Source organism: Oncorhynchus mykiss, chromosome 17 (assembly GCF_013265735.2).
Source record: "Oncorhynchus mykiss isolate Arlee chromosome 17, USDA_OmykA_1.1, whole genome shotgun sequence".
Lineage (NCBI taxonomy): Eukaryota > Metazoa > Chordata > Actinopteri > Salmoniformes > Salmonidae > Oncorhynchus > Oncorhynchus mykiss.
This window is the reverse complement of record NC_048581.1, coordinates 88469885-88485008: the sequence shown is the minus strand read 5'-3', so window position 1 is coordinate 88485008 and position 15124 is coordinate 88469885. Positions and strand designations below refer to the sequence as shown.

The window sequence follows — 15124 nt, the reverse complement described above, 5'->3', positions numbered from 1 at the left end:
GTCTAAAGTAGTGCACTACTTTGTCCCTATAGGTCCTGGTCTAAAGTAGTGCACTACTTTGTCCCTATAGGTCCTGGTCTAAAGTAGTGCACTACTTTGTCCCTATCGGTCCTGGTCTACAGTAGTGCACTACATTGTCCCTATAGGTCCTGGTCTAAAGTAGTGCACTACTTTGTCCCTATCGGTCCTGGTCTACAGTAGTGCACTACTTTGTCCCTATAGGTCCTGGTCTAAAGTAGTGCACTACTTTGTCCCTATAGGTCCTGGTCTAAAGTAGTGCACTACTTTGTCCCTATAGGTCCTGGTCTAAAGTAGTGCACTGCATTTTTTAAATTGTATTTAATTTCACCTTTATTTAACCAGGTTAGGCTAGTTGAGAACACCTTTATTTAACCAGGTAGTCCTGTTGAGAACACTTTTATTTAACCAGGTAGTCCAGTTGAGAACACCTTTATTTAACCAGGTAGGCCAGTTGAGAACACCTTTATTTAACCAGGTAGGCCAGTTGAGAACACCTTTATTTAACCAGGTAGGCTAGTTGAGAACACCTTTATTTAACCAGGTAGGCTAGTTGAGAACACCTTTATTTAACCAGGTAGTCCAGTTGAGAACACCTTTATTTAAACCAGGTAGGCTAGTTGAGAACACCTTTATTTAACCAGGTAGGCTAGTTGAGAACACCTTTATTTAACCAGGTAGGCTAGTTGAGAACACCTTTATTTAACCAGGTAGGCTAGTTGAGAACACCTTTATTTAAACCAGGTAGGCTAGTTGAGAACACCTTTATTTAACCAGGTAGGCTAGTTGAGAACACCTTTATTTAACCAGGTAGGCTAGTTGAGAACACATTTATTTAAACCAGGTAGGCTAGTTGAGAACACCTTTATTTAACCAGGTAGGCTAGTTGAGAACACCTTTATTTAAACCAGGTAGGCTAGTTGAGAACACCTTTATTTAACCAGGTAGGCTAGTTGAGAACACCTGTATTTAACCAGGTAGGCTAGTTGAGAACACCTTTATTTAACCAGGTAGGCTAGTTGAGAACACCTTTATTTAACCAGGTAGGCCAGTTGAGAACACCTTTATTTAACCAGGTAGGCCAGTTGAGAACACCTTTATTTAACCAGGTAGGCCAGTTGAGAACACCTTTATTTGACCAGGTAGGCCAGTTGAGAACACCTTTATTTAACCAGGTAGGCTAGTTGAGAACACCTTTATTTAACCAGGTAGGCCAGTTGAGAACACCTTTATTTAACCAGGTAGGCCAGTTGAGAACACCTTTATTTAACCAGGTAGGCTAGTTGAGAACACCTTTATTTAACCAGGTAGGCCAGTTGAGAACACCTTTATTTAACCAGGTAGGCCAGTTGAGAACACCTTTATTTAACCAGGTAGGCCAGTTGAGAACACCTTTATTTAACCAGGTAGTCCAGTTGAGAACACCTTTATTTAACCAGGTAGGCCAGTTGAGAACACCTTTATTTAACCAGGTAGTCCAGTTGAGAACACCTTTATTTAACCAGGTAGTCCAGTTGAGAACACCTTTATTTAACCAGGTAGGCCAGTTGAGAACACCTTTATTTAACCAGGTAGGCTAGTTGAGAACACCTTTATTTAACCAGGTAGGCTAGTTGAGAACACCTTTATTTAACCAGGTAGGCCAGTTGAGAACACCTTTATTTAACCAGGTAGGCCAGTTGAGAACACCTTTATTTAACCAGGTAGGCCAGTTGAGAACACCTTTATTTAACCAGGTAGGCTAGTTGAGAACACCTTCATTTATCCAGGTAGGCTAGTTGAGAACACCTTTATTTAACCAGGTAGTCCAGTTGAGAACACCTTTATTTAACCAGGTAGGCCAGTTGAGAACACCTTTATTTAACCAGGTAGGCCAGTTGAGAACACCTTTATTTAACCAGGTAGGCCAGTTGAGAACACCTTTATTTAAACCAGGTAGTCCAGTTGAGAACACCTTTATTTAACCAGGTAGGCCAGTTGAGAACACCTTTATTTAACCAGGTAGTCCAGTTGAGAACAAGTTCTCGTTTACAACTGCGACCTGGCCAAGATAAAGCAAAGCAGTTCGATACAAACAACAACACAGAGTTAGTTATACATGGAATAAACAAACATACAGTCAACAATACAGTAGAAAAAGTCTATATACAGTGTGTGCAAATGTGGTAGGATAAGGGTTAGGTAATAAATAGGCCATGGTGGCGAAGTAATTACAATATAGCAATTAAACACTGGAGTGATTGATGTGCAGAAGATGAATGTGCAAGTAGAGATACTGGGGTGCAAAGGAGCAAGATAAATAAATACAGTCTGGGGATGAGGTAGATTGGATGGGCTATTTACAGATGGGCTATGTACAGGTGCAGTGATCTGTGAGCTGCTCTGACAGCTGGTGCTTACATACCTAATTGGGTGCCATTTGGGACTCAGACTAGACTATTATCTCCTGTAAATAACTTCCTGTAATGCCAGTTATGATGTGTGTTGTGTTGTGTTGTGGTGTGTTGTAGAGTCTGTTGTGCCCAGTAGTGGAACGTTCCATGTTAAACTACCTAAGAAGAGAGGGGTGGAGCTGGGCATCACCATCAGTGGTAAGGCTTAGTACACACACACACACACACACACACACACACACACACACACACACACACACACACACACACACACACACACACACACACACACACACACACACACACAGGCAGACACACACACACACACACACACACACACACACACACACACATGCAGGCAAACACACATACACGTGTACACACACACACACGCAGGTACACACACACACGCAGGCAGACACACACACACACACACGCACACAGGCAGACACACACATATTATCACACATGCAAGCACACACGCATATATACACACACACACTTGTATTAAATAACGGTTAAATAAAGATTAGATAAAAAATAAACATACACACTTCCTGTACCATCATGTCTTAATGATCTATCATGGACAGTCAGGAGAAACTATTTATCCTGTTTCTCAAGGACGTGGGTTTATTTTATCACTAGACCACCCAGTGTTACTCCGTGGTTGCATCTTAAGTTACACCCTATTGCTTATATAGTGCACTACTTTTGTTCAGGGCCCATCGCCTTCTGTAGGAAATAGGGTGTAATTTGGAACGAAGCCCCCACTAATCCTCTTCACTCTCCCTGTGCCTGCAGAAGACTGACTGCCTTGGGAACGTACCCAGCTGCTACAGCTCTGTTTATGCACAAGCAGCTATCTGAAGGGTTGTTGACTTTATTAAAAGGGCATGAAGTATCACTCTTCTGATCTATTCCCTGGGTGTTCTCCTCGCTGCCTCTTAAACAAAAATAGCAGCAATGGGATTTTCTTCTCCTCCTCCCCTTTAAGTCTTCTCCTCCCCTTTAAGTCTTCTCCTCCCCTTTAAGTATTCACCTCCCCTTTAAGTCTTCTCCTCTCCTTTAAGTCTTCTCCTCTCCTTTAAGTCTTCTCCTCCCCTTTAATTCCTCTCCTTTAAGTCTGCTCCTCCCCTTTAAGTCTTCTCCTCTCCTTTAAGTCTTCTCCTCTCCTTTAAGTCTTCTGCTCCCCTTTAAGTATTCACCTCCCCTTTAAGTCTCCTCCTCCCCTTTAAGTCTTCTTCTCCCCTTTAAGTCTCCTCCTCCCCTTTAAGTCTTCTTCTCCCCTTTAAGTCTTCTCCTCCCCTTTAAGTCTTCTCCTCCCCTTTAAGTGCTCTCCTCCCCTTTAAGTCTTCTTCTCCCTTTAAGTCTTCTGCTCCCCTTTAAGTCTCCTCCTCCCTTTAAGTTTCCTCCTCCCCTTTTAGTCTTATTCGCCCCTTTAAGTATTCTCCTCTCCTTTAAGTCTTCTCCTCCCCTTTAAGTCTTCTCCTCCCCTTTAAGTCTTCTCTTCCCCTTTAAGTCTTTTCCTCCCCTTTAAGTATTCTCCTCTCCTTTAATTCTTATCCTCCCCTTTAAGTCTTCTCCTCCCCTTTAAGGTTCAATGAAATAAAAATGAATAAAGGTTAAATAAAATAAAATAAATAATGGGATAGTTCGGAAAAAAAAGACAAATAATCCAAAAGTATCTCAAAATGATTGTGAATTTTAAGAAAGTCACTTATAGATGATTTTAACAGATCCCCAAACAATTCTGATATCGGTCCCATGACTTGAATGGTATTTGTGCCACACATGCTAAATATTAGCATGTGGAAACAGTGTCAGGGAAACTAAACCAAAGCATGAATTGTTGTCATACCTTGACCATAGACTGCTTACAGGGTAAGGAAACCAATGTGTCATTCTGTCTTCAGGTTCTGTCTTCAGTAGCGGAACCCCACAAGGGTCGCCACGTTGTACATGGGAGAGTTTCTTCTGGAACATCACCAATAGCCAGCTGTTGATCTGCCTTTTTGTTCACTTCAATCTCAGTTTTTCTTTTGTCAACAAAATAGCATAAATATTTTTTGGACAACATATATATATATATATATTATATATATATGTATACTCATACATAACATATATGTTGTCCAAAAAATATTTATGCTATTTTATGCTATACTGTATATATATATATATATATACACAGACACACACCTTAGCCAAATTCATTTCAACTTAGTTTTTCACTATTCCTGACATTTAATCCTAATAAAAATTATCTGTCTTAGGTCAGTTAGGATCACCACTTTATTTTAAGAATGTGAAATGTCAGAATAATAGTAGAGAGAATTATTTATTTCAACTTCTATTTCTTTCATCACATTCCCAGAGGGTCAGAAGTTTACATACACTCAATTAGTATTTGGTACCATTGCCTTTAAATTGGTTAACTTGGGTCAAATGTTTCGGGTAGCTGTCCACAAGCTTCCCACAATAAGTTGGGTGAATTTTGGCCCATTCCTCCTGACAGAGCTGGTGTAACTGAGTCAGGTCTGTAGGCCTCCTTGCTCACACACGCTTTTTCAGTTCTGCCCACAAATATTCTATGGGATTGAGGTCAGGGCTTTGTGATGGCCACTCCAATACCTTGACTTTGTTGTCCTTGAGCCATTTTGCCACAACTTTTGAAGTCTACTTGGGGTCATTGTCAATTTGGAAGATCCATTTGTGACCAAGCTTTAACTTCCAGACTGATGTCTTGAGATGTTGCTTCAATATATCCACATAATTTTCCGCCCTCATGATGCCATCTATTTTGTGAAGTGCACCAGTCCCTCCTGCAGCAAAGCACCCCCACAACATGATGCTACCACCCCCGTGCTTCACGGTTGGGATGGTGTTCTTCGGCTTGCAAGCTTCCCCTTTTTTCCTCCAAACATAACGACGGTCATTATGGGCAAACAGTTCTATTTTTGTTTCATCAGACCAGAGGACATTTCTCCAAAAGTACAATCTTTGTCCCCATGTGCAGTTGCAAACCGTAGTCTGTCTTTTTTATGGTGGTTTTGAAGCAGTGGCTTCTTCCTTGCTGAGTGGCCTTTCAGGTTACGTCGATATAGGACTCGTTTAACTGTGAATATAGATCCTTTTGTACCTGTTTCCTCCAGCATCTTCACAATGTCCTTTGCTGTTGTTCTGGGATTGATTTGTACTTTTCGCACCAAAGTACGTTCATCTCTAGGAGACAGAACACGTCTCCTTCCTGAGCGGTATGACGGCTGCGTGGGTCCATGGTGTTTATACTTGCATACTATTGTTTGTACAGATGAACGTGGTACCTTCAGGCGTTTGGAAATTGCTCCCAAGGGTGAACCAGACTTGAACAAGAAATTTGTGAAGTGGTTGAAAAAGGAGTTTTAATGACTCCAACATAACTGTATGTAAACTTCCGACTTCAACTGTACATATGTTACAACACACACACAAACACACACACACACACACACACACACACACACACACACACACACACACACACACACACACACACAGACACACACACACACACACACACACACACACACACACACACGCAGACACACACACACACACACACACACACCCACACACACACACACACACACACACACAGACACACACACACACACACACACACACACACACACACACACACACAGAGAGAAAGAACCAACATTTGATAAAACTATGTGCATCAGTAACTAACATTAGCTGACCTCTCTCCTCCTCATCCTCTCTTCTCCTGTCCCTCACAGCCAGTAAGAAATCTGGAGAGCCGTTAATCATCTCAGACATTAAGAAAGGCAGCATGGCTCACAGGTACAGTATGATACAGGAAAATGGGTGGCTTCAGGCCACAGACAGGTACAGTATGGATGGGTTCAGGCCACAGATGAATGACTTGGGTTAAATTGTTCGAGAGAGAGACAGTAATGTAGTCCTCCTACAGAGAGAGACAGTAATGTAGTCCTCCCACAGAGAGAGACAGTAATGTAGTCCTCCCACAGAGAGAGACAGTAATGTAGTCCTCCTACAGAGAGAGACAGTAATGTAGTCCTCCTACAGAGAGAGACAGTAATGTAGTCCTCCCACAGAGAGAGACAGTAATGTAGAACTCCTACAGAGAGAGACAGTAATGTAGTCCTCCTACAGAGAGAGACAGTAATGTAGTCCTCCTACAGAGAGACAGTAATGTAGTCCTCCCACAGAGAGAGACAGTAATGTAGTCCTCCCACAGAGAGAGACAGTAATGTAGTCCTCCTATAGAGAGAGACAGTAATGTAGTCCTCCTACAGAGAGAGACAGTAATGTAGTCCTCCTACAGAGAGAGACAGTAATGTAGTCCTCCCACAGAGAGAGACAGTAATGTAGTCCTCCTACAGAGAGAGACAGTAATGTAGTCCTCCCACAGAGAGAGACAGTATTGTAGTCCTTCTACAGAGAGAGACAGTAATGTAGTCCTACAGAGAGAGACAGTAATGTAGTCCTCCCACAGAGAGAGACAGTAATGTAGTCCTCCCACAGAGAGAGACAGTAATGTAGTCCTCCTATAGAGAGAGAGACAGTAATGTAGTCCTCCTAAAGAGAGACAGTAATGTAGTCCTCCTACAGAGAGAGACAGTAATGTAGTCCTACAGAGAGAGACAGTAATGTAGTCCTCCTACAGAGAGAGACAGTAATGTAGTCCTCCTACAGAGAGAGACAGTAATGTAGTCCTACAGAGAGAGAGACAGTATTGTAGTCCTCCTACAGAGAGAGACAGTAATGTAGTCCTCCTATAGAGAGAGACAGTAATGTAGTCCCACAGAGAGAGACAGTAATGTAGTCCTCCTACAGAGAGAGACAGTCATGTAGTCCTCCCACAGAGAGAGACAGTAATGTAGTCCTCCCACAGAGAGAGACAGTAATGTAGTCCTCCTACAGAGAGAGACAGTAATGTAGTCCTCCTACAGAGAGAGACAGTAATGTAGTCCTCCTACAGAGAGAGACAGTAATGTAGTCCTCCTACAGAGAGAGACAGTCATGTAGTCCTCCTATAGAGAGAGACAGTAATGTAGTCCTCCTATAGAGAGAGACAGTAATGTAGTCCTCCTACAGAGAGAGACAGTCATGTAGTCCTCCTATAGAGAGAGACAGTAATGTAGTCCTCCTATAGAGAGAGACAGTAATGTAGTCCTCCTACAGAGAGAGACAGTAATGTAGTCCTCCTACAGAGAGAGACAGTAATGTAGTCCTCCTACAGAGAGAGACAGTAATGTAGTCCTCCCACAGAGAGAGACAGTAATGTAGTCCTACAGAGAGAGACAGTAATGTAGTCCTACAGAGAGAGACAGTATTGTAGTCCTCGTATAGAGAGAGACAGTAATGTAGTCCCACAGAGAGAGACAGTAATGTAGTCCTCCTACAGAGAGAGATAGTCATGTAGTCCTCCCACAGAGAGAGACAGTAATGTAGTCCTCCTACAGAGAGAGACAGTAATGTAGTCCTCCTACAGAGAGAGACAGTAATGTAGTCCTCCTATAGAGAGAGACAGTAATGTAGTCCTCCTACAGAGAGAGACAGTCATGTAGTCCTCCTATAGAGAGAGACAGTATTGTAGTCCTCCTACAGAGAGAGACAGTAATGTAGTCCTCCTACAGAGAGAGACAGTCATGTAGTCCTCCTACAGAGAGAGACAGTAATGTAGTCCTCCTACAGAGAGACAGTAATGTAGTCATCCTACAGAGAGAGACAGTAATGTAGTCCTCCTACAGAGAGAGACAGTAATGTAGTCCTCCCACAGAGAGAGACAGTAATGTAGTCCTCCTACAGAGAGACAGTAATGTAGTCCTCCTATAGAGAGAGACAGTAATGTAGTCCTCCTACAGAGAGAGACAGTAATGTAGTCCTCCTACAGAGAGAGACAGTAATGTAGTCCTCCTACAGAGAGAGACAGTAATGTAGTCCTCCCACAGAGAGAGACAGTAATGTAGTCCTCCTACAGAGAGACAGTAATGTAGTCCTCCTACAGAGAGAGAGGCAGTAATGTAGTCCTCCTACAGAGAGAGACAGTAATGTAGTCCTCCTACAGAGAGAGACAGTAATGTAGTCCTCCTACAGAGAGAGACAGTAATGTAGTCCTCCTACAGAGAGAGACAGTAATGTAGTCCTCCTACAGAGAGAGACAGTAATGTAGTCCTCCCACAGAGAGAGACAGTAATGTAGTCCTCCTACAGAGAGACAGTAATGTAGTCCTCCTACAGAGAGAGAGGCAGTAATGTAGTCCTCCTACAGAGAGAGACAGTAATGTAGTCCTCCTACAGAGAGAGACAGTAATGTAGTCCTCCTACAGAGAGAGACAGTAATGTAGTCCTCCTACAGAGAGAGACAGTAATGTAGTCCTCCTACAGAGAGAGACAGTAATGTAGTCCTCCTACAGAGAGAGACAGTAATGTAGTCCTCCTACAGAGAGAGACAGTAATGTAGTCCTCCTACAGAGAGACAGTAATGTAGTCCTCCTACAGAGAGAGACAGTAATGTAGTCCTACAGAGAGAGAGACAGTAATGTAGTCCTCCTACAGAGAGAGACAGTAATGTAGTCCTCCTATAGAGAGAGACAGTATTGTAGTCCTCCTACAGAGAGAGACAGTAATGTAGTCCTCCTACAGAGAGAGACAGTCATGTAGTCCTCCTATAGAGAGAGACAGTAATGTAGTCCTCCTATAGAGACAGACAGTAATGTAGTCCTCCTACAGAGAGAGACAGTAATGTAGTCCTCCTACAGAGAGAGACAGTAATGTAGTCCTCCTACAGAGAGAGACAGTAATGTAGTCCTCCTACAGAGAGACAGTAATGTAGTCCTCCTATAGAGAGAGACAGTAATGTAGTCCTCCTACAGAGAGAGACAGTAATGTAGTCCTCCCACAGAGAGAGACAGTAATGTAGTCCTCCCACAGAGAGAGACAGTAATGTAGTCCTCCTACAGAGAGAGACAGTCATGTAGTCCTCCTATAGAGAGAGAGACAGTAATGTAGTCCTCCTACAGAGAGAGAGACAGTAATGTAGTCCTCCTACAGAGAGAGACAGTAATGTAGTCCTCCTACAGAGAGAGACAGTAATGTAGTCCTCCTACAGAGAGACAGTAATGTAGTCCTCCTATAGAGAGAGACAGTAATGTAGTCCTCCTACAGAGAGAGACAGTAATGTAGTCCTCCCACAGAGAGAGACAGTAATGTAGTCCTCCCACAGAGAGAGACAGTAATGTAGTCCTCCTACAGAGAGAGACAGTCATGTAGTCCTCCTATAGAGAGAGAGACAGTAATGTAGTCCTCCTACAGATAGACATTTCCCACTAAATCACTAATGATAGAGTTACCTGTTTCTTCCTCTCTCTCTCTCTCTCTCTCTCTCTCTCTCTCTCTCTCTCTCTCTCTCTCTCTCTACCTCTACCTCTTTCTATCCCTCTCTCTCTCTACCCCTCTCTCTCTTTCTCTGTCCCTACCTCTCTCTACCTCTCTCTTTCCCTCTCTCTCTATCCCTCTCTCTCTCTACCCCTCTCTCTCTCTTTCCCTGCCCCTCCCTCTCTCTACATCTCTATTTCCCTCTCTCTCTCTCTCTCTCTCTCTCTCTACACCCTCCATCTCATCCTCTCGCTACTCCATTCCCCTCTCTCTACCTCCTCTCTCTCTCTTTCCCTGCCCCTCCCACACCCCTCTCTCTCTCTCTCTCTCTCTCTCTCTCTCTACACCCTCCATCTCATCCTCTCGCTACCTCCTCTCTCTCTTTACCCAGGACTGGTACCTTGGAGCCTGGGGACAAGCTCCTGGCCATAGACAACATCAGACTGGAGAGCTGTTCTATGGAAGACGCCTGTCAGATCCTAGAACAGGCCGAGGACCTGGTTAAACTCAAGATCCGTAAGGACGAAGACAACTCTGGTGAGCCCGTTTCGGTGCCTGGCTGGGAGGCAGTTAGGAAGAAGTATATGAAATATGTCAAACACCCGCACAATGTTTCAACCAGAAGATCAAATCAAATCGAAGTTTATTGGTTGCAGACACAGTTTAGCAGATGTTACAGTGAGTGCAGAGAAAGGTTTATATTAATGGCTCCTAACAATGCAGTAACATTTCAATCAAGTACACAAATAATTGTTTTTGATACTGATCAATTAAATTAGCTTATTGATCAATGAAGCAATAGGCATGATCATTGGAGAACTAAGGCAGTGATTAGTTAAACAAGCCCAAAAAAATAAACCAACACGAAGGCAACATTATGCCTTATGTACATTATGAACATGAGTTACAGTACCAGGCTCCACCACAGGGTGGCAGTATTGTCTGAAAATATCCACAACCGTTTGTTCTCCCCGTCTGACACAATCACGATGTAACAATTATCACCCACCAGTATTCTAGTGTTTTAGACCCACCAATAGCTAGCTATACATGATGAATAGTAGTAACCTGTTATATAGTTCATGCTCTCTACCAAATATCAGATGCAGCTCTATCTCCAGCTGTAGCTGAAGATATCTTTTATCTTCCTCTCCTCGCCTCGCTTCGCCTTTCCCCTCTCCTCTCCTTTCCTCTCCTCTCCCCTCTCCTCTCCTCGCATCGCCTCTCCCCTCTCCTCCCCTCTCCTCTCCTCTCCTTTCCTCTCCTCTCCCCTCTCCTCTCCTCGAATCGCCTCTCCCCTCTCCTCTCCTCTCCTCTCTTCCAAACCTTTTCTCTCCCTTCTTCAGTGGTGGGATCTGAGGACATGTCTCACACATGACCAACACTATATATACACACAAAAGTAATGGACACCACTTTAAATGAGTGGATTTGCCTATTTCAGCCACACCCGTTGCTGATGGGGAGTATAAAATCAAGGACACAGCCATGCAATCTCCATAGACAAACAATGGCAGTAGAATGACCTTACTGAAGGGCTCAGTGACTTTCAACGTGGCACCGTCATAGGATGCCACCTTTCCAACAAGTCAGTTTGTCACATTTCTGTCCTGCTAGAGCTGCCCCGGTCAACTGTAAGTGCTGTTATTGTGAAGTGGAAACGTCTAGGAGCAACAACGGCTCAGCCACGAAGTGGTAGGCCACACAATTTCACAGAACGGGATTGCCGAGTGCTGAAGCGTGTAGTGCGTAAAAATCTTCTGTCCTTGGCAACTCTCACTACCGACTTCCAAACAGCTTCTGGAAGTAACGTCAGCACAAGAACTGTTCGTCGGGAGCTTCATGAAATGGGTTTCCATGGCAGAGCAGCCGCACACAAGCCTAAGATCACCATGCGCAATGCCAAGCGTCATCTGGAGTGGTGTAACGCTCACCGCCACTGGACTCTGTAGCAGTGGAAACACGTTCTCTGGAGTGATGAGTCACGCTTCACTATCTGGCAGTCCGACAGACAAATCTGGGTTTGGCTGATGCCAGGAGAACACTACCTGCCCCAATGCATAGTACCAACTGTAAAGTTTGATGAAGGAGGAATAATGGCATGGGGCTGTTTTTCATGGTTTGGACTAGGCCCCTTAGTTCCAGTGAAGGGAAATCTTAATGCTACAGCATACAATGACATTCTAGACAATTCTGTGCTTCCAACTTTGTGGCCACAGTTTGGGGGAGGCCCTTTCCTGTTTCAGTATGATAATGCCCCCTGTGCACAAAGCGAGGTCCATACAGAAATGGTTTGTCGAGATCGGTGTGGACTGAACAGATCCCTGACCTCAACCCCATCGAACACCTTTGGGATGAATTGGAACACCGACTGTGAGCCAGGCCTAATTGCCCAACATCAGTGCCCGACCTCACTAATGCTCTTGTGACTGAATGGAAGCAAGTCACTGCAGCAATGTTCCAACATCTAGTGGAAAACATTTTCCAGAAGAGTGGAGGCTGTTATAGCAGCAAAGGGGAGACCATCACAGTCAATGTTAATTCCTCTATGCATGTATCTTAGGGAAAGTGAATATAATTTCTCATCCTTCAGTCATTTTTCAAGTTGAATGCCAGTGCATTGTGGATGTTTAGGGAACTGAATTATTATCCATGTTGCTTTAAGGTTTAGTTATGTTATGCCCTGAAGACATCCCTTCCTTCCTCTGTCTCTCTCTTTCTCTAATGGTCCCCCCCCCCCCCTCCCACCCTCTCTCTCTCCCTCCCCCTTCTAGATGAACAGGAGACGTCTGGTTTAATCATCTACACGGTGGAGCTGAAGAGATATGGAGGCCCGCTGGGGATCACCATCTCAGGCACAGAGGAGCCCTTTGACCCCATCGTCATCTCTGGCCTCACCAAGCGGGGCCTGGCTGAAAGGTGAGACCCGGGGATCCTGGAACCTGGCTGCCCTGGCCAGTGTTTTTTTTCCCAGGGCCCCTGACTGTGGGGTTAGAGCCAACCTGTCCTAGCCCTTCTGTATCTCCTTCCCCTACCCATCCGGCCAAGAGGAGGCTGGTTCAGAGGCGAGACAAAAGAGGGACAGGGGATATGGGGAAAGGGGAAAGGGAAAAGGGCAGGGAACAAGAGAACAGAGTGAATGTCATCGTTATTTTTGGCCTCACGAAGAAGGGCCTGGCTGAGACCCACTAGTTCCAGACAGGTACTCTAGACCCAGGGACCCAGGCATCTGGCCTACCCCACAAAGGCCCCTGACCGTGGGGCTAGAGCCAACCCGTCTATCCTTGTCGGCCCTGGTACTCTTCACACCTTTTTCTCCAAAGTATTTTCAGAAAAGGGTCGAGTAGGGAGGATGTGAGGAGAGCCTGTGTCGGAAAGGGCAGGAGGGGGCACTAGCCCCACGTTCAGGGGCCCTCTCCCCCTCTCTCTCTCTCCTCTCTCTCCCTCTCCCCCTCTCTCTCTCTCTCTCTCTCTCTCTCCTCTCTCTCCCTCTGCCTCTCGCTCTCGCTTCTCTCTCTCCTCTCTCACCCTCTCTCTCTCCACTCTACCCCTCTAACTCTCCTGTCTCCCCCCTCTCCCCCTCTGTCTCTCCAATCTCTCTCCTCTCTCTCTCTCTCTCTCTCTCTCTCTCTCTCTCTCTCTCTCTCTCTCTCTCTCTCTCTCTCTCCTCTGGCCCCCTCTCTCTCCTTTCTCCCCCTCTCTCTGTGCCCAATCTCTCTTCTCTCTCCCCTCTCTCTCCCCTCTCCCCCTCTCTCTCTGCCCAATCTCTCTCCACTCTACCCCTCTAACTCTCCTGTCTCCCCCCTCTCCCCCTCTGTCTCTCCAATCTCTCTCAATCTCTCTCCCTCTCTCTCTCTCCTCTGGCCCCCTCTCTCTCCTCTCTCCCCCTCTCTCTGTGCCCAATCTCTCTTCTCTCTCCCCTCTCTCTCCCCTCTCCCCCTCTCTCTCTGCCCAATCTCTCTCCTCTCTCCCCCTCTCTCTCTCCAATCTCTCTCCCCATCTCTCTCTGCCCAATCTTTCTCTCCTCTCTCCCCCTCTCTCTCTGCCCAGTCTCTCTCTCTCTCTCTCTCCCCCTTTCTCTTTCTCTCCCCCATCTCTCTCCTCTCTCCCCCTCTCTCCTCTCTCCCCCTCTCACTCTGCCTAATGTTTCTCCTCTCTCCCCCTCTCTCTCTGCCCAATCTCCCCCCTCTCCCCCTCTAATCAATAAGGGGCTTTGCATTCTATGGAAAATATAATGCATAGTGTGTGGTCCCTCATCAATCAACACACAATACCCCATAATGACAAAGCAAAAACTGTTTTGATTTTTCTTTAATATAAAACGTCCATAAGTATTCAGACCCTTTACTCTGTACTTTGTTGAAGCACCTTGTGCAACGATTACAGCCTCGTGTCTTCTTGGGTATGATGCTACAAGTTTGGCACACCTGAATTTGGGGAGTTTCTCCCATTCTTCTCTGCAGATCCTCTCAAGCTCTGTCAGGTTGGATGGGGGAGCGTTGCTGCACAGCTATTTTCAGATCTCTCCAGAGATGTTCAATCGGGTTCAAGTCCGGGCTCTGGCTGGGACACTCAAGGACATTCGGAGACTTGTCAAGAAGCCACTCCTGCGTTGTCTTGTCTGTGTGCTTAGGGTCGTTGTTCTGATGGAAGGTGAACCTTCGCCCCCAGTCTGAGGTCCTGAGCGCTCTGGAGCAGGTTTTCATCATGGATCTCTTGGTACTTTGCACCGTTTATCTTTTCCTCGATCCTGACTATTCTCCCAGTCCCTGAACTCCAATCAACTTGTAGAAACATCTCAAGGATGATCAATGGAAACAGGATGCACCTGAGTTCAATTTCGAGTCTCATAGCAAAGGGTCTGAATACTTATGTAAATAAGGTATTTATTTATTTTAAATATAAATTTGCAAAAATGTCTAAAAACCTGTTTTAGCTTTGTCATTATGGGTATTGTGTGTAGATTAGAAACAAATGTAACAAATATAAATTAATCAATTTTAGAATAAGTCTGTGATGTAACAAAATGTGGAAATAGGGAAGGGGTCTGAATACTTTCGGGAATTCACTGTTGTTGCCTTGGTAACCAAACAAACAGTCTAGCTAGTTTAGCTAACCAAACCCCTTAAGACCCTTAGCCGTAGTAAATTGACCATGTACCACACCTCTTCTTCTAATTTATTAACTAAACCTTCTATTTGAAAGCTTTGCTTGATTGAGTTTCTCTGGTGGAACTGATAGAATAGTCCCAAAAGTGCAAACCCCACCCATCATTGCTTTCCAGACAGGATCAATCAAACACTCAAA

At 44.9% G+C, this 15124-nt stretch overlaps 1 protein-coding gene across 1 annotated transcript in view; it reads left to right on the top strand.

Moving 5' to 3' along the window:
- Positions 1 to 15124, top strand: part of LOC110494809 (glutamate receptor-interacting protein 2-like) — a 163126-nt gene that overhangs the window by 115363 nt on the left and 32639 nt on the right. Inside the window, exons 14-17 of the mRNA XM_036948442.1 lie at positions 2529 to 2609; positions 6194 to 6257; positions 10209 to 10354; positions 12592 to 12736. Of these exons, the coding sequence (XP_036804337.1) occupies positions 2529 to 2609; positions 6194 to 6257; positions 10209 to 10354; positions 12592 to 12736 (436 nt within the window). The remainder of the gene's footprint in view (positions 1 to 2528; positions 2610 to 6193; positions 6258 to 10208; positions 10355 to 12591; positions 12737 to 15124) is intronic.